This window comes from Aquila chrysaetos, chromosome 18 (genome assembly GCF_900496995.4).
Source record: "Aquila chrysaetos chrysaetos chromosome 18, bAquChr1.4, whole genome shotgun sequence".
NCBI lineage: Eukaryota > Metazoa > Chordata > Aves > Accipitriformes > Accipitridae > Aquila > Aquila chrysaetos.
The window spans coordinates 12789718-12810218 of NC_044021.1; the positions used below are offsets into that span (position 1 = coordinate 12789718).

Consider the following 20501-nt stretch of genomic DNA (forward strand, 5'->3'; position numbering starts at 1 on the left):
GTCAGTCACCTCATGTGAAGGAAGGTATAGATCTGTAAACAGATCATGTCTTAAACTACCTGAGGTTTTCCTTCAGTTCCTGCAAGCTGAAGCACTAGGAAGTTACTTGTCTGCTTAAAAATAAGCTGGTGTTCAACCACTTCATCCCAACTATTAGTAACTGGTTGGTCAAGGCCCCTTGGTGGCTTCCCAGACATGTGCCAAGTTTTGAAAGTCAAGGAGAGTCGTGAAGACTAATTAGAAACTGGGCAAACTCCCCCCCACCCAGCACACCGTGGATGAGTATTTGCATTAATGTGTGCTATGAGTCATCTTCGGTTTTCCTAGAGTGAAGATAAACAACATCATCTTGAGGAACCAAAGAAAGTCTTTACCCATAAAACATGCAAGCATAGGCACCTTTTTAAGGTAATTCACACATCCCAGGAATTATTCTGGTCTCATACAAAAACCTTTCCTGGAAGGACCATTAACCCAAATTCTGATTCAGGAAAGTTTTAAGAATACCTAAAGAAAGTAAAATAAATTTATTTTTGCAATGGACCATACCAAAGTAACAACATGTTCATACCAAGTTTTAGTCATATTTTCAGAGATGAATGTCTCAGGCATTTCCACTTAAAACAATCCAACATATCATAAAAAAATAGACACTAGTCCGTAAGTCAACCAATAACACTCAGTTCCTTAAAAGATAAATTTAGCATTAAGAAAAATACATCCTATTTACATAATCAATCTTATTTCTTGGGGAAAGGTAAAATTTAAACAAGAGCTGTGAAATCAAACTAATCTTCTTCCCCACAGAATCAAAGATGACTGACCATCCTTTCCATATGGCATTTTTGTTCCATACAGATCAGTAAATTCTTTGATAATGCACCTGTCATTCTTAATCACAATTTGATCTTAACATTCATTATGTACCCAAGATTGACTTGACTCGTGTCTGAGACTGTCTTGAACCCTTCCCTTTGAAGAAGCTAGTGGTATAAAATAACACAGTAGATCTCTGTTCAGAAAGACAGCAATCTTATTTAGCGATTAAACGTACTTCACAGGAAGAGATTCAAGCACTTTTTACTGCTCCTATGATTTAAAGATCTTAATTAACATCAGTTTTATTTCCCAGAGGAAAACAGCTGCTCTTTGTGACAAAGCACTTTCAGAGCACTCCACAAACTGAAAGCTGAATTGAACAGTATCTCGTGCACCCATAGCAAAGCTTTCACAAACCTTTTGAGGGGGAAAGAAAGAGGAAAAAGCAGCTTTAATTGGTAAGACTGAAGGGTGAGCGGGTCAGTAACTGCTCCATACACTAGAACACAGAGCTTGCGGATACACAAATCACTACAGAGAGTCCTTCACAGCCCTGGAAACACTAACACTAGGCAGCATAAATTCTAAAGATTTTGAGCTTCTTTTCTGGATGCAAGGCATTTTGTTTTTCATTAGAATTTAAATCACAGAAGAAACAATTCTTAGTTCAACTTTTATATACATATAAACAAGAACAGATTGTATTTCCTGACCCTATAGGGACTTACATCTCCCAAGGAATGCTAAAAGAACATAGCAAAAAAAAAAAAAGTCAGTGAAAACTACCATGTAGTCTATATATAGCTATATTGTCAAAAAGCTTAGGCAAATAACCCTTAACAGAAAATTAAAAGTAAGGAATAGATTTTTTTAAAAAAAACTCTACTTCTAACCAGAATTTTTAAAAAGAAGTTAATTGCATAGAGTACTAGTGCAAAGCTTCATAGTCCGATAAACACTATCATTTAAAAAACAGACTGAAGAGACCAAATTTCTGTTGTTACATCTCACTGAAATACCAAAGTGATAAGACAATTAGGTAAAATATATATAGTTTTAACAGACACTTACTTGAATGGTGTGAACAGAAATGACAGTGTAGTTTCCTTTTTCTGACTCATCTTAACCTGCATAAAAAAAGCATTAAACCATTATGTGCAAGTTGCAACAAGACTAAAAATTGTATCAGGAATCAAACTAAAAATCACAGAAGAGTTCTAAGACTTTGGAAAAGGAATGGAATCACACTGTCAATATATTGTCCAGGAAACTGGGTGTTACACTCCCATACGTGTAACTCCTCTGAGTTCATGGAAACCCAGACCTGCTCTAAAGTAGGTAGAATAAACCACTCCTCAGCCAGTGATTTTCACAGAAGGAGTTCTACAGTTTGCAGGGTAAAGGGAAGATATGGCTAGAAGTGCTACCAGACTTCGGTGACAACCTCCCTTGATAAAACTGATATTATTTATACCAGATGGGAACTAGTACACTGCAGCATCACTGCCAAAGCAATGCTGTTAGATTGATTAACCTGCACATGGATAAAAATAGAAGGTTTTGATGCCGTCAAAGCCACTTTGCCCAAGGCCCTTCAAAATATCTTTAAGGCCTCCTGCAGCAGCCTGACTTGAGTCTGACTGTCAGCATAAAGCACAGACAGGAACTTTCTAAGCATACTGCTCCCAAAACCTGATAGCTTGAAGTAGCAACCCACACGTCTCATCCTATCCATCCAAGACAACATCCTCTCCAGGGAGTACAAACTGTGGTCAGGTCAGTCCATCACAGGAAAAGTAAAAACCCACTTGGCATGTCTAAGCCAGTGCACTACTTCTGCTTCAGCAGAGAAATGCAAAGGAAATTCACACAAAATCCTTCCAAAACAATGCTAGAAACAAGCCAACCAAAAAGAAAACAGAATATTTAGCACTACAAAATGACAGAATAAAAATAAACCTAAAGAAAAGAAGGACAATAACTTCTTTTTTTTTAAGTAATCCCCATGACACCAATTTAACTGAAAAAGACCTGAGTCACATCCTTAATTCTTAGAGCAGAGGTCTTCCAACTGTGGAGGTTATACCAGCACACTTCAACTTCACAGCCAGCTGGACATTTCCCCTGCTACATGCCAGCTTTCCACCATAGATTTGGAAGTGACTCTGCTGCTGACACTGCCAACATGGTACCCACACAAACTACATTTGGGAACCCAGCATTCAAGAGACAGAAGGTGCTGATGGTGCTAATATCTTGAAGGTACTCTCAAGCTACTTCCTTGTTCTACCACTGTCACACAGATTTCCCAACAGGGCAACAGTTCTCTCTCTCAGCTTCCTGTCTGTGGAAAAGACAGTTTTCCCTCACAGCATTTATGTCTTGCCAAAACTGAGATTTTTGGATTTGGGACTGTTTCTTATTCCACAGTTGAAAAGCATCTAGTGAAACTCCACCTTTTTTTGTTTGGACCACATATGTGTTCTCATAATACGATAATATCTCGTATTAGATAAATCAAGACAGAGAAGCCAGAGATGAACACTTGCAGAGCAAAACAACAGATATGACAGCATTAGCTAAAAGTTAATTAGGCCACTAATTTCATTTCTTTAATGGACAGGTGCCTGTTACCTTTTTGATCTGCTTGTGTACTGATTCTGACTTAGAGCCTTCTCTCCCAGCCCCTGATGCAAAGACAGTATTTCCCTTGTCAGGTATCAGAACTCAGATTCTACCTACATACTGCAAGTAGGTTTACATTAATATTGATAAACATCAAAAGAATCAAGAAAAAATTACTCATTCTCCTTACAAAAAAGGTGTTCATTAAAGTCTTTCAAACTCCTTCAGATATGGCTCACAGCTAGTCAATCAACATCACCCAGTATGCGCATTCAATTTTAGTCCTTTGAATTACAGCATGCTATATACAGCATATATCCTGTTGTAATTATTTTACACATAACAACAACCATTATTCAAAGAAATATTTTTCTTTACTATATATTTAGTTACCTTAAACTGCTCAAGAATCTGAACAGCGTTGGTAAACATGCTCTCTGCTTTGAAATGAGCACTATTGTTCAGATATTCCAGAGGCAGAGTTCCCTGCGGAAGAAAAATACATATATACATAAAAAAAATTAAATGAAGAAACAGGAATTTCTCTAACTGAACTGCAGGCCAAATGAGCAGTAAGAATACTTCAAATTATTGCTGAAATAACTACTGTAACTCCTTTGAAAATACTCTTATCATTTCTCAACATCACAGGGATGGTTCATAATATTCCAGCTCCTACATGAATGCAAAAAAGGTAAATAACTGAAGTTGTTATTAAACTACATACTATATAGTAATACAACCTCAACCTCTGATCAGAAGCCGTTTCTGAAATACCTAAAAGTGTTCTCTATCCAAAGCTTCACCTGGGCCTGACTCACCCAGTACTCATGATGGGAAAGCAAGCAATTCCCATGCCACCCTGTGCTGGGCAGCTTTCTTCAATGACCAGCAATGAGTGCACGACAGGGGGACAGAATTTGGGGCAGAGTCTCCATAAGAAATATTTCAAAAAATATGCTGTAAACAGGTGTTTTAAATGTGAAACAAGCAGCATGAAAGCACACTAATGTAATACTAATTGACAATTAGTATTATGAGACAACCTTCGGACTATGTAATAATATATGAAAGAAATTCAAAGAAAAAGCCATCTCGCAGTGAGGGCACTCACTGTTCACTAAATTAGAGGCACAAGATACCATCTGAAGAAAGTACACTAGTTTAAACAAGAAATAATTAAACATGAAATTGCAGGAACCAGCTTGTTTACAGGCTCAGCTTTCATTATCAAAATCAAGTATTATTCAAACCATATTGCATTTTTACCATCCCTAAAACCAAAGTAACAAAAACTTTTATGTAGCTCAAGAGTATAAAGTTGCAGATTATAAAACGATCAGCTGCCTTCCCGATTGAAAGCACTATATAATATATAAAAAGACTGAGTTTATACTCTAAACTGAAGACACATACACATAAAGCTAAAACTACAAGCAGTCTCCATACCCTATAAGAGTTTTCCAAATCTATAATCTTTCCCCTCATATGCCTCAAGTCTTGTCCCCAACACCTCTTCTTACCACAGAATTCATGGGGAAAGGCACACCAATAAGGGAAGCCATCAGCGGTGCCACATCAGCCTGTGCAAACAGAAACGTTCCCATTTTAATATAATTCCAGCCTCTAGAGCTAATAAATGCAGTTTAATTTTAACATATCTGCATTTGCAAAAGTAAATGGTATAATACTGTGAAGTTATGACACAGAACTCTCCATAATTTTTTTTTTTTTTAGTTTCCAGTAGTCATCATGGCATGATTAGATTCAAAATGTGAGGCTCCACTACTGATAAAGCTTCAAAAATGTGTTTAGTTTAAAAAGCAAATATAAACCCCCACAATATTTTTTCACAGGAATTCAGTACCTCTTTCACTGCAGAGAGGCATACCACTGTTTATGACTATTTATACCCCAGAAAGAACTAATTTCATATATACAGTTTTAAGCAGTACATTGACTATATTGCTTTTCACAACACTCCTCATCCCATGTTTCTGTGGTGCTGATTACTCACCTTCTCCCCTTCAGAGGGGGATTCTGCACATTTATTTTGGTCCACTCAGCCCTCAAGAAGGCCCTTCAATCTACACCTAGGCATCCCATAAAATAAGTTACCATTACCTTCTATTTGTGATGAAAAACACTACTTCTCACCAGGTTTATATTTTCCTTTAATATAAAACTATTCACCAAAATTCTTTGTTTCTCCAGCATAAATCTGAAGAAAGTACACTGAAACCACAGGCACTGCTCCAGCCTCAGATCTACTGTGCAGAAGCAGACTCCAAACCATTATTTGTAGAGGACAATATACATGTAGCGTAATAGTAATCAGAAGTCTAGTTTGCTATTTTTACCCATAGACCCACATGTACTACAGGACAAAAGCTCTGTCTTTGGGGATTCCATTACCCAGAACAACATGACATTTGAGACTCTTCTATACAGTCTCAGAATAACATTCCCATAACTCCTGCCAACATTGAGCGGAAAATTGATGTCTAATTTTGTACCAAGGCTTTGCTGAAACAGTTGATCCAGAACATTCCCAACTTCAACCTTCTAGCACGAGTTTATTTCCCTTGTTTGAGCAGGTCTGGAGTCTGTTATTCACATATTGGATTTCATAGGATGATAGGAAGTAAGAAGCAAACAAGCTTCAGGTGCATACATGTGCATGTGTTAGCATCATGATCTAAAAAGCTTGTCTGATTTAGTATCAAGGGTTAAGTCAATCACCTTTTTTTCTTCCTTTACAGTAAAAATTGTCTAAATTGCTAAGCAGCTGGGCCATAATCACAGACCGGGTTGAAAAAAAACAGTTTCACAGTATAGCAAGAATTGGTTTTGATTCAATGATGACAGCAACTTCTGGAAAAAGTTACAAAATACAGACATTGAAATAGATAGCTCTGAAAAACTAAACTGAACGTACACAGAGTTAACTTAAGTGTAGCTAAAGACATACAGCAGATGCTCACAAACTTGGGAAGCATGGTCATCAGACCATACTTTCTTTGTGTTTCGCTGGGCACCTTCATAGGAGATACCAGGAGGTGTAAGCTCAGCTCCAGGACATTTTCAAAGTAGAAAGTAGAAGGAAAGCATTAAAAGTTACTTCTAAAGGTTAGCAAAACCAAATCCCACTCTGAAAACATTAGATGCTATTCAAGTTACATTTGGCTATCTGGCACTGAGTTTGAGGAATACCTGCCGTATTGTACTGCACTCTTTCTGCAATGGCATATGATCACTTAACTAAAAATGGTGTGACAATGCATCTTCAGTAGGAGAAGTTGTACGTAGTGGCCACGTGTGTTGACAAGCAATTTAAACTTTTTCATACTACGTTCAGTATGGGTGCAGTTCCTGCAACTCTTTAAGTAACACATTCCAGGGAAATGCTACATTGGTGTGATCATTCATTCAAATTCCATAAATTAGTTTAAATCACACAAAACTCATAATTTAAGGTGAAAACTTATGAGCTATTAAATTAAGTATGTTTGATACCTGATTGACATCCAGCCTCTTCAAGTTCTCCAGTTTCCATTCTGCAAGAAATAACAGAGCACATGAACAGCTAATGTACACAGATTTGAAAGGAATAATTCAGTTGGCATTTAATGTCTTGTTGCCGTTTTCTGTAAAGTGTTACTAAAGAAAATTATAATTTGGCTTTAGGATGCCAGATCAAGAGGGGTTACAGATGGAACTCAACAGGCAGAAACAGCAAAATGCATTCATTTCAGCTCACATTTCCTCTTACCTATCAGGATAAACTCCTGCCTGCAATTGTGACCCATATCAGTTGAAGAAAGTCCAAGGTTTTTATTTTTTTCAGCACAGTATAGAAAGTGATGTATTGCCTCCTGTGCCAACTAAAAAATTCAAACTCAGGTTTAGGAGAAGAGCTGTTAAATCTCTTCCATAGTTTTTAAAAAAGGTTAACACAAGGTCCCAAATATACTGGTACAAAGTGGTACAAACATACTTCATGTCTGCCATAAGCAATACTGGCCAAGAGCAAGCTCAAGGGAAAAGTTCAATGATTTAGCAATTAGAACAACTACTATGAAGGCAGAGACAAAGCCAAATGTACAAGCCCCTAAAGCTGTGGTGCATCATACAGAAAGTTGGTTCAAAACTGTATTTTCCTGCTCTCCATTAGCCTCTAAGGAAATAAAGAGGAAATTGCCTGTTTTTTGGAGGAGTGGAGAATTATTTAGAAACAGAGCTTAGCAGGGTTTGGTTTTTTTTTTTCTTCACATCTTCTTTTCCCAATGTTTAAATTCACTGCCCCACTACCCACAGCAATAATATGAGCAGGAAAAAAACCCAACAAAAAAACCCCAAAACACCCAAAAAAGACAACACACAGCTTTTTTTTATTCAAGCTTAAAAAAAAACCAAACAGATACACAGGAAAATATGACAGGGGCTGAAACAGACTTGCTGATACAGTACTTTAAATACTGTCAATGACCTACCTAGAGCAGATCTCAAGTACAGCAGTAAAGACGTTGGGGGCACCTATCGTCAACTTGGGAACAAAACTTAATGTTAGCAACAGGGGCACAGCCACCTTCCTCAGTATACACAGAAAGCTAAACCGGCCAGTTACCGCCCTGCTAACGCCACTTGCCGAAATGACACCACAGAAACAGCACAGATGGAAGCAGGAGTCCACCTAGCAGCTCAGACCATTGACAGTGTAGCCATGTTGCCCAAAAGTGTCTTTTGGCTTTATATGAAGTGGAAGTTTAAATGCACCACAAACAGGCTTCATGCGAAATATCAGTAAACCGTTGCTCAAAGGTCTGGCTCAACCTCATTTATTTTCTCCAAACAGGCGTTCAAATCCTAGATCATACCACCCTTTCTCCATCTTTCAATACACCCTGTCTGTGCCAGACCCAAACCTGTCTCAGCTGAAAATGGCCCAAGACAGGAAACATCTACATTTGCAGTATTGCATGTAGCAAACTTATTTTCAGCAATTAGTTCACACCACTGCTAGCTTTGGGGATCTGAGTACAGGTCCACTGTTATTTGGTCCCAAGAGCACCCTGAAGAGCAGCCATGTACCTTAACAGCAGTGAGCCATACAGTTACACTGAGTTCCCATGGCAACGCAGGGGAAGTATTATCGGCATTAATCATGAATTGTGTTAAACCCACGCCAAAATGAAAAAGTTTGCTTCCTTTTGCTTCCCAGAAAAGGAAATGGGTTTATATTTCTAGAGACATAGACTGTCACCCATATTTCTATTACATAAATGCATTGTTTGTTTTCCTTTAAATAATATTTTCCAATGAAAAATGTTGGAAAACTGTCTACATGCACACAATGTGCTTAAGGTAGGAAGAAACTGTAGCTCTGCTAGAGAAACATCTAGCTTTGTTAGAAGCTTTTACATCTCTGCTTCCCCTCCTCAGATATTCCCAAAAGGCAGAGCTGAAGACATCTGCCTTAGAGCAGGAGCCATAAGAGACTGAGCCCAGGAGCGCCCGAGGACCAGGACACACCCGCAGACCAGCCAGTCCAGGCTGTACTCCCGGGAGTGCGGTGCCTTAGGTGTACGTGCTGCCCACATTGGTTTACAATCCCAGCTAACTCTCTAGGTTTCCTGTACAGTGCTTAGCAGTTTTCACCCACTTGATAGGGTTTTCTTTCTTTATCCTGCCCTGCTTTTACTGCAGCTCACTGGGCGGTCAGATGCAAACAGTCCAGGGGAAACAGCAGGGAAGCACCAGTTCAAGAAGAGGCTGAGGATGAGGCTATATGAACCAAAGGAAATCTCACATAAAACCTCAGAAGTAAAAACAGTGAGGGGTACACTGAGCTCCCTCAGTTGTGGCAAAGCGGGCTGAGCACCCTCCAAAACAGGGATGTGTATCGATGAAAACAACCACCCCACATCCTTCTGCTGCAGAAGACTATGCCTTCACTTACAACTTTCTCTGGACTTGCACCCCAAGGCCACCCAGCAGGGCCTGTGCCGAGGAGCCGGAGAGCAGCTCTGTATTCTTTTTCTTTCTGAAGAAGGGTCAAGTCAACGGCCAAATGGGTAATACTACACATTACCCACAGGATGCAGGGCTGCCATCACAAATCTTTCCAAGATGATTGCACGGCCAGGCCTAAGGGAAGGCAGAACACAGGTGAAGGGACTGATGAGGAGAAGGCTGTCATCACAGGGCAGACACTGTGCCCTTCCAGCCATCCAAGGAGCACATTAATCTTTCCATGACAAATTGGACAGACTAAGTCCTGCCTGTCGGCACCGCCTTTGGGGGTATCGACCCTTGATGGCAATGATGAAAAGAGAGACAATGCACTAAGCTGCCTACAGCTTGTTTGCACTGAACAGAGCATAAGAAGTTTGTCAGCATTAGAAATATTCTGCTGTTTCCATGAACTCTTAACTTGGAGAAATTAAAAAGGATTGTCAATACATGCAAGAACTTGAACATTGGTGCATGCAATCACAAATGTAAGTCAGAGACCCATATACATCAGTGACAAAGAAGTCTTGAAAATGCTCTCCTCTCCTGCACGGTTTCAGCAGCATTTGTATGGAGGAGGAAAGGCAAATTCAAAGACCTTTTCAAGAGACCTCTTTTAAGCATCTTTTCTTTCATGTGTTAGCTTTGTGAAAATATCTGGGGTTGCAACTTAATGGAGTAGCTGAACTGTATTGAGCTGTGAAAGTGCCAAGTTCCATTTCAACAACAATTTTTTCTTTACTTTTAAGCTACATAGCCTAGTAGAAGCTATAACGTACTACCATAGAGGGAATAGTCACTTTTTAAGATACTTATTACTCAAATAGAGATTCAAACTCCCAAGATACTCAGAGAGACTCAAATCTCCAATAAAGATTATCCCTTGCAATTAAGAACCCGTAAAGATAGTGTCTTAAACAGACCAACAACACGCTTGACAGCTGGAAAGCTGCAGAGCAAGTCCAGAATGAAGGGAGGAGTTTCTGATGTTTGCTTTGGGGTGCTTGTTTTTTTTGTCTGCCTGTTGGTTTGGTTTTTTTTTTTTTTAAACCATCAGAAGGAAAATATGAAGCAGGCACAGCAGGATGCAGACACATTCCCTCCTTTAAGAAAATACACACTTCCAAACAGATGATAGCCAAAAAGCTTTCCCTATTGTGTACCTGGAAGCCAGGTCAATAATCATCTTTTTTGAAATGCTCTCACATCATTTTCATCATTACTTGAAGTCAAACGCTGACGTTTGTACTAAGGCTGGAGAGAATCAAGAAAACTGACAACTGTAAAAATCAACTATTACAGATCAACCCTTAGAGACTTCAAGTATCCTTAGAAGTCGAGCAGATCAGCCATCACAGACACCAAAATCAGTTGGTTTTACTCTGTTTTCTATTTTTTATTCTACAACTCATTTTCAACTTTATCAGAGAAGTTATAGTTTTATAGCAATTTTATAGCAACAGTTAATCACAAAGAGTGAAATGTTAGCATGGTCTATATCTGAGAAGTCCTGTTTGTTTAATTTGTTACCAAATACCTTCTCAGGTGCAGGGTCAGGTTAAAATCTCAGGGCTGAAGTTATTTTCACCTGTTTTCTCTAATGTAGCTTGAAAAACAATCCAATAAAATAGAAAGTCATTACCTCATCGATCACAAGTAACAACCTGAGAAATTCAAGGCATTTTAAGAAACAGAGCAGGCTATAAGAATTGGGCACATGAAGGAGGAAGAGCTTGCACAGTTTAATCACACATGGTTCTAGAAATCCATCGATATTTCAGTAAGCCAGTATTTATTACATTATATATTTGAAATATTAAAAATTATTTTTAAAAAAAATTTTACTCTTAAATAAATTACAAAGGGGAAAAATAACAGTAAAGAGTCACAGGTTTTCATTAAGAAGGACTGTTTACACTTCCACAACAGCCACAAGGATGCAAGCGAGACAAGACAGCCCTGCAAAGTTCCCAGGGTAATACTGGGCAGCTAGAAAAGAGTCTTAGGACGTCAACTTATCATGTTTCTGTACAAATAGCTTTTAAGCTCTGGGAGTCTTCCTAAGAATTAAGTCTCCTCTGGAAATAAGTTTTAGGAGTGTGAATAGCTTCCTGTCCTCCTGTACCCAAAGAGAGAAAGTCTTCAATTCCATGATTAGAAAAGAAAACCGACTCTGATGTTATCTACCCAATTTTGCGATATCCCCCATAGGCATACTCTGTCACCTTTTCTTTCCATGCCACACAAAGCAAGTCATATTTATTGTAATGGAACAGAAGTCAGTGAAGATAGACAGGTGTAATGGTTAAACACCTCCCTTTTCACCAAAATCTTGCACTTAAGTATCATATTTTACCTACCTTTCAAAAAATTGTCTTCAAAGAACTGGGATGTGACTTTCTGTGGATAATTCACGCCAGCACCCCAAACAATCAGTGGTGTTAAAGTTTCTGAGGGATGACCAGCTCCATGGGATCCTAAGATACACCAAACAAAAAAAAAAAAAGTGTAAACTTTAAGACACATGATATAAAAACAAACAAAACCTATATCTATGCAAACATGTACTAAGTTCTTGTTACAGTATACATACTAAAATCCTGTTACAGACAACCTATTCCACCTTCATAGCTTATTTTTATGCCACTAACAATAAAGGCTAAATTCAAGTTGCAAGTTGGGGAATCAGTACCTCTTAAGTCAAACCTATAAAGATATAACTTTGTATATTAAAAACCCCAAACTGTTAACATACAGAAACTAAAGCCAAAGTATTTGAAAGCCTCAAGGTGTAAAGGAGTTACCTGCTCAAAACACATGCATGTGCCTATCCTAAGCATCCCATGGAAATGAGGGATGACTGATTTGAGTAAAATTAGGCATGTGCCCCCCCAAAATCATATAGAACTGATCTCTGGTCCCCAAATAAGGATTAGACTTCCATTTCAAAACCAGGAGACAATATGCATTGCAAAAGTCGTTCTTTCTCCAGTGATACAAGTTCATTTTTAAGGTTTTAAAGCCTGGTAGCACACTCCTTAAAAATTGATGAAACATGACTTCCTTCCCCAGGGAAATTAATTCCCTCCCGATTAACATATCAGCCGCCAAAAGGAGGATGCTTTAAAACTATGAAGTCTCAACAGCAGCTGCACTGAAGCAGAAGCCACACAAGCTTGAAAGAAACACTGGTCATTGAACTCAGTGGGTGAGGTACCATAGCACTGAGATAACCCAATCTCAAAGGGAATGACATTATTATACAAACTCTACACTGGTCACTGCATGGTCTACAAGATTATACATTTTCCTTGTATTTGCATAGACACACACTCTTCCCTCTGTGTGTGTGTGTATACATATATATTTTAATAACTACAAAGGACAGAGAATAACACATTGTTTTAAGGACAGTTTGTTTGTTGGGTTTTTTTTTTTTAAAACAAAAACAAACCAGAATTGGGTATGAAATTGGGACTAGCATTGTGGCTGTACAACAATCACTATGGCAGAGCTGAAAAGCCAGCTTTGCTTTCTTTAAACAGCCCTAAGCTTAAGAACACACAGGTCTGGCAATAAGATTTCCAATGTTCAGAAATCCCTTGGAAGGCACTCTCTGGGCTAAAAAGCAGCACAACTGCTGCTCTTTGCAGAGCTTGGGAAAAGAGCAGATGGAGAGAGCACTTCCACCATCTCCCAGGCATCAGTTATTTCTTTCTATTGCCCGAGGAAAGTGCAAATTTTGGTGAGCTTTCATTTTAGCTGAGCCACCAGCTCCATCAGTGTTTTTTACTGAGACTCTGCCTCCATGAATACTTTAAGGCAGATACAGCTGAGAGAAGCAGCTGTACCCACCCTCCCCCTGTTATAAGAACCAGGTTTCAGCCTGATCTGAATTATAAGGGGCAGCAGGGGGGGTATTTCCAGCTGGGTCAGTTCCCTGTTCCACCCCTCAGGGGAAAAGGAGGGAAAGGGTGCTTTTGTTTAGTTTTCTGTTCTCCAGTCCAGCATACCACACAGTAGTACTTGTGCCAGGATGGTAGCAGGAACAAGTGGCCAAGGTGAAGGTGGGTGTGGGACCACCTATGTTGGTGGTCAGCAGTTCCATCTGAGATCAGCTTAAAGGAAAACCATGGGGTCAGACTGAGAAAGCAAGTGTTGGTCTTTGCCAACGAACACAGTTTCTTTGATCATGTCAAGTTCAGAACATGTTCTCTTCCCTAATAGGTCCCCCCTGCCCTTTTAATTTTTAATTTATTTTAAAACTGGTGCACATCCCATTCTGCAAATAACAACTGAAAGACTGCAGCAGTTGCTGATACTACAAGCTCAAATAAAAAGCTACTGAACTAGCCTTCAGACTGCTGGCTATGGGCCTAAGCATCATCTCTGGGTTCGCTCTTGGACTCACTAAAGTCAACTTTAAAGTTATTAACACTTCTGGCAGAAGAGCAAGCTTTATCTTCAAGACAGAAAGAGATGACAGAAAACTATGACAGACCAGTGGTCCTCAACGCCTGAAGAGTTATTCCTATCACCTTTTATTCCCCCTTCAAAGCACCTAGTACATAATGAGAACATCCCAGCAGCGCACACTGGCAGCGAGGAAGGCCAACAGCATCCCAGGCTGTGTTAACAGAAGCACAGTCCAGGGAAGGGACTATCCTCCTCTACTTCGTACCTGTGAGACAACCTCCAGACATTGGACCCAGTTTTGGGCCCCTCCAGTACAGGAAAGACATCAACCATCTGGAATGAGCTCAGTGGGGGGCCCCCAAATTGGTTGGAGGAGCAGTTGTCCTGTGAGGAGAGGCTGAGGGACTGGGACTTGTTCAGCCTGGAGAAGAAATGGCTTTGGGGAGGATGTAACAGAGCATCCTCCCTGTACCCCACTGCGAGGGGGTTTGAGAGAGGATGGAGCCAGGGTCTCACTGTGGTGCGTAGTGGGAAGATGAGAGATAACAGGCATAAGTTGAAACAAAGGAGGTTCAAATTGCAGATGAAGAAAACATCTTCCCCCTCCATGAGGGCAGGCAAGCAGCGGAGCAGGCTGCCAAAAGGGGTTGCGTAGGCTCCATCCTGTGAGGTTTTAAAGGCCCTGCTGGATACAGCAACTGTGTCTGACCCCAAAGCTGATCCTGCATTGAGTAGGTGATTGGACTTCCTGAGGTCACTATGATCATATATCATGCATATATAAGGAAATATATACACACCTCCCTTCCAAAAAATTATGAAATGATTACTTGAAACAGACAAAAAAAAAATTGCCAGAATTAAAATTTTATTGCAAGTGGCAGTCAGCCCAACAGTAAATAATATTCAAAACAGACTAGTTTGCAAATGAGCAGATGGTAATTAGGCTGATTTTGAATAGATACATGAATTTTTTTCATCTCTGATGACAGAAAAAGTCTGCATCCCTTCCATTTAAAAAGTTTAGGATTTCACACACAGAGTAAGATGCTGAATTTTGCCAAGACCATGCCTGAAGCATCCTTGGTTCAAAAGTATCACAGTTAAGAGTTACAAACACACATAGCATTGGAGAGACATCACTTTTATTGGCTGCACACAAGGACAGGAGTGTTCTTAAAATTCTTGAAAAAAGATGGGAAAAAAAATTGTCTAAATGAGTTCACCACCGTAAACTCTTCTCATCTGCCCTTAATCTAGTTATGCCAAAATCGCCTCAAGTCATTTGGCCACTGTGGTCATACCCTTCACAAGTGCCCTCTGTGGGTACCAGCCTGGCTGGCCACCTGGCTCAGTATCCTTTTTGTACTCTCAGCTGCTCCACCTAGTCTCTAGCACCAGCCTCCTCTAGAAAGATCACACAGCAGTCCCATCCTTTCTGCTGCACCTAAAAGGCCAAAAAAAGCAAAAAGATCCCCTCCCCCAGTTTTTCACCAGGTCCTGGACAGATCTGCCACCTTTTCCAGGTGCTTCAGAGCACCAAAGTGAAAACTATATCTCCCACATGGGCTGGAACAAGACCAACTTTGCTGTTGGCAGCCAAATAACACAATCTCCCCCTGCTTGGGCTAGTTTTCTCCAGGTGGGCTCTGACAGAGGTGGTATTCAGGTCTTCTTATCCCTACTAGCAGCCACTAAGGGAGTTAAGCTTCACCCTATTAATTTTTTTTTTCTGTTCAGATATGCAACTCAGCTGTCCCAGGGCTGATGAGGGCCCCTGCAGCCAATTAACCATTTCCTAATATGCACGGGTTTCATATACAAGCAACACTTAGGACATCAAATCAAAGCAGGGGCTCCAAAGCTTCTAATGGGACAGAGCTCTAATTGCACTCCAGATACTCACCCATAAACTCACCTGACTCAACATTTAAAAAGACTCACCCCAATCTGTCATTCCATGGTCAGAAGTTAAAATAAATGCAGTTTTTCCATCATTTCCATAGAAATTGTCAATCATCGAAGCAATTTCTTTCACACCCTCGTCAACTATTTTAATATTCTCCTTGTACTCCCTAGAAAAATAAGAAAAAATGTTGTTAGATTCAAGGTGGCTCTCACACTTGGTATAAAGCAAGTTATCCATGGTCATAATGCCCAGTCCTTTGATTATAGACAGCTCTATCCTCTACAGAACCTCAAGCTAACAAAAGGCATCCTAGATGTAAAATCTCTCCTCTTGTAAGTCTTATGTGAGATACTAAATTGTCACAGCACGGTTTGAAGGTTCCTGAAACCACAGTCTCAAATGGATGTTTGTTTATATTTCAAATCTGACCTGTCCTTGATTGAAGAGTATAATTTAATCACCCACAGCTATCCAGCAAGTTAAGGAGAATGCCAAAACTAAGGAAATCTGGAAAACTCCAGAACTGAATTGTAAATTTCAAAAATTACTTTAACCCAGTAACTAAATAGCAAAGAAAGATCTCACCATACAGGGACTGTTCTGAGATGATTCACAGATCAGCACAGGTCCCAGACTTTTGTGAAATAGAGGCTAAACCAAAAATTTGTATATTTTTGGAAAAAGTGACAACAATTAACTTTCAGCCAACTGATTTTCTATTTGCTGCTGTTGCTAAAGTCAGTTTTAAAACTCTATCTCCCAAAAATGGTAACAAAAAACATGAGACATACAGCAAGTATGAACTTTGGAATGATGTAGGAAATCAGAGCAAGGATTTTGAAAGTATGCAAGGATCAAGACATAATATCCTACATTCAAAGCATGTGAGGAAAAGCAAGTTCTCAAATAACACACTACAAGATGAATTGGTGATGAGTACTGTTAGTCTAAACTCTTCTCTTTGTTCAAGTGTCCTAAGGAAAGCTAAGACATAATGCTGGAATTTGCAGCCGTTATTCCTGAGCTTACTGTTGCCTATAAATTCAACCATACCATTTCAGTCACGGGGAATCTGAAAACTGTTTCCATTTTATATTTAAAACTGCAATTTCCTTCATATCGTCTAGATTTTGTGTTGACTATAATGAAGACAATCTGCTAAAAATCAGACTTGAGTACAGGAGTATAACCAGGCACACTGTATATAGCAAAAATCTGTCACTTCTACAGAGGACACCTTAAAACCAAAAAAACCCAGAATGTAAGTAATCATGGTGACATATATAACTTATTGTTGAAACCCTTAAGACTACAAGTCTTTCAGGCTTGATAAATAGCACTGTTAAAGTTACTGTATGCCTTTAAAACTAATAGGAAAGATATGCTTAATCTCTCACTTACCTTGAGTTTGGCCGATGAGCATGTCCATTTGTGTCTATGCCTAGCAAATGCAGGAACAGAACCACCTTCTCTTCATTCAGTGCAGAGAACAATGTTTGATTACTTCTGGAAGAATTAAAGAAGCTCTGTATGGAATAAGCCATTAAGATATTAATCTGAGTACAATGGAAAAAGATGATAGGCAGCCTATTAAAACTAAAATGCAGCTGTTTTCATGTCAAAATACTAGTAGTTTTTAGAGTTACGAAAGAAAAATTAATTACTTCCCAATTTACTTCTTGGAGGATAACTACCATCAGTATAGTCAGTTCAAAGTTTCAGATTATCTAAGGCAACACTCTTCAAGTTGAGGGGTCTTTTTTGTTGGTTTTTTTTGTGTGTTTTGGTTTTTTGGTTTGGTTTGGTTTTGAGTTTCTTTAGGCAGAAATACCAGATAACTGCATATCATCCTGTCCTGGTTTTGGCTGGGAGAGAGTTAATTTTCTTCCTAGTAGCTGGTATAGTGTTATGTTTTGGGTTCAGTATGAGAAGAATGTTGATAACACACTGAAGTTTTCAGTTGTTGCTAAGTAGTGCTTGTACTAAGTCAAGGATTTTTCAGCTTCTCATGCCCAGCCAGCAAGATGGCTGGAGGGGCATAAGAAGTTGGGAGGGGACACAGCCAGGACAGCTGACCCAAACTGGCCAAGGGAATATTCCATACCGTGTGACATCACATCTAGTATATAAACTGGGGGGAGTTGGCCTGGGGGGATCGCTGCTTGGGAACTAACTGGGCATTGGTCAGTAAGTGGTGAGCAATTGCATTGTCCATCACTTGTTTTGTATATTCCAATTATTTTATTATTATTATTATTATTGTCATTTTATTATTATTATTATCATTATTAGTTTCTTCCTTTCTATTCTATTAAACTGCCCTTATCTCAACCCATGAGTTTTACTTTTTTTTTTTCCCCCAATTCTCTCCCCTATGCCACTGGGTGGGGGGGAAGTGAGTGAGAGGCTGCATGTTGCTTAGTTGGTGGCTGAGGTAAAACCATGACACATCCCTTCTTTGCCTCCTGTATAATCACAACAATGAACCATTCCTGAGCACCACTTATGGCTTTACATTTCCATTGATTTATCGATTTCAAGCTGGAAGAAAAGGTCTCAAATACTCTTACTTTGGAAGCAGGCTCTGCAGGACTGAGATACCAAGCTACAACTTGTTTGCAGAAACTAAATTAAAACAGAACAAAACAAGATATGTTTTGCAAATACATGAACTACAGAACATACATCTGCCTTGCACATGTCCTACTTAAGCATCCCTGAGGCAGATGCCAGGGGGAATTTTCCCCTCAGACTGAATGAGTCTTGACATGGCTATTCTGTGTTAGACCAGCAATATTACAGCAAGGCAAAATGCAGGCAAACAGCTATTCCAACATGATCTCCTTAGTAACTGCACTGCCCAAGGAAACAAAGTCGAATAGGGTTTTAGTTCAAAGAGCATCCAGAGAACCTTTCAGTACACTAATATAAAGGAAAATGTCTTCGAATTTCACACAAGAGTCCAGGGAAAATGCTGGTAGAGCCAGTGAACCATTTCTGCCACCAAAGGACATATCAGTCCACCACACACCTGCGACAGCAGCAGAGCTCTTAAAAACTAAAGCTCACACCTTGTGTAAATGAAAGTCACTGTACCCAGAGGAAGACCAAACTGGCATCTAGAGTGTCATAGTAAGCCATGTCAGGAAACCATGGCAGTATGCAATTCCACCTTTTTTTCTCCCTGAATATACACAAGCCGCATGGACTAGTATTTGCACACTCTCGACTTCAGCTCTTGGTCATGATTTTCTTTGGATAAAGTCCAGAGATATTTTAAATAAAGATACAAGAACAAAATCCAATCACATTCAATAGCAATATAATTATTTTTATGGAGATTTCCATTTCCCACACAGGTCCATCCACCTGCACATATTTGACCACAGGCTGAAGAAGCCTTCCAGAGCACACCAGTAATTTGCAGGATACAGTATAATTCTGTTTTCTTATTTTTAATTAAATAAAAGGAAACAACACATCAAAACAGACAAACAGGAAACTCCCAAAATCAAAGACTTTCAAAAATTAGTTTTTAAACCACAACCGTAGCCAGATATTGGAACAGGTCCTCAAGAGGTTGTTGAATTTCTGCCCTTGAAGGTGCTCAAAACTTGACTGGGCAAGGCCTGAGCACCCTGCTCTAACAGGACCTCCTTCATGCAGGGAGTTGGACTCAATAACCAGTACAGCCTTCTTCCAGCCTTCTTCTTCTATGATTCTGGCAACTTTTCTATGGTTTTCTGGCAACTAACAACAAATAATGCCCTGGCTACAACTCGTATGCAATTTAGTAAGATCAGCAATAAGTTTCCCATTAAAACATTCACGGTAAACTGTAAAGGTAATTATAATGTAATACTAATTGAAATATTACAAGAGAAGTTTGGTTACAACTATGTGAAATCTTTTAGTATCATCTCCCTCCTTGGATGCGAGAAAGCAAAGAAGAAAAAAAGACTACCTAGAAGGCCTAGCAAATACATGATTGACTGATGTCTGAGCAAAATATGGACTCCTTAGACGTTTAACATAAGTTGTTGGGGACCATTTGTTCCCTCAAGACAGAGCCCTCCATGGAAGCACGATCCTTTAATAGAACTGATAAACTGTTGCTAACTGCATGGATATACAGGGAGAAAGAGACCAAAGAAACTTTCTCCTTTCACAAAGCTCCTTCATACATAAATCCAGGACAACTTAAATTGGTTGATGAAAGCTATGCACACTGATTTGTGCTGATGTGAGAGTTTAAATACTTAGGCCAGTTTTTAGATGTAAAATAAACATACAAAGGCAGGATAAACATATATATGCCAGGTTTATATCAGTTGAGCAAGCTCATGCACAAGACTCTACGCATATTTAAAATAAATCACTCAACCATTGTACTGCTAGCTACAGCAGAGCTATCTGTATTGAAATCAACATCAGGTCATGGCACTGTCTGCAGAGCTTCAAAGTTTAACGTCATTCAGTTCTGGACTCCAGCCTGCCCCCTGCGCAGAAGGGACAAGCCTGAGGGCTTGGTCTGGACTTCTTCCAGCAGAAAGGGGCAAGGAAGAATGAACTATTGTGTTCAAAATGAGAAAAGAAAACCAAAAAAAGAAACATTTGCCATCTGCACCTACATGTCCATTTAAGTCAGAAGACATCAACTGAATATCTTGAGCATATCCAACCCTGTGGTCATAATAAATCGTGGTTAGACCATTACTGG

At 39.4% G+C, this 20501-nt stretch overlaps 1 protein-coding gene across 3 annotated transcripts in view; it reads right to left on the reverse strand.

The window, feature by feature from the left end:
- Positions 1 to 20501, reverse strand: part of PIGN (phosphatidylinositol glycan anchor biosynthesis class N) — a 111267-nt gene that overhangs the window by 60948 nt on the left and 29818 nt on the right. For all 3 annotated transcript variants that reach the window (XR_005930827.1, XM_030041907.2, XM_041118331.1), the window contains 7 exons: positions 17183 to 17307; positions 15817 to 15947; positions 11817 to 11933; positions 6961 to 7001; positions 4968 to 5027; positions 3838 to 3930; positions 1891 to 1946 (listed from right to left, as the gene is read on the reverse strand). Coding sequence is in view for 2 of the 3 variants with exons in the window: in XM_030041907.2 (XP_029897767.1) it covers positions 1891 to 1946; positions 3838 to 3930; positions 4968 to 5027; positions 6961 to 7001; positions 11817 to 11933; positions 15817 to 15947; positions 17183 to 17307 (623 nt within the window). In the remaining variant the exon portion in view is untranslated. The remainder of the gene's footprint in view (positions 1 to 1890; positions 1947 to 3837; positions 3931 to 4967; positions 5028 to 6960; positions 7002 to 11816; positions 11934 to 15816; positions 15948 to 17182; positions 17308 to 20501) is intronic.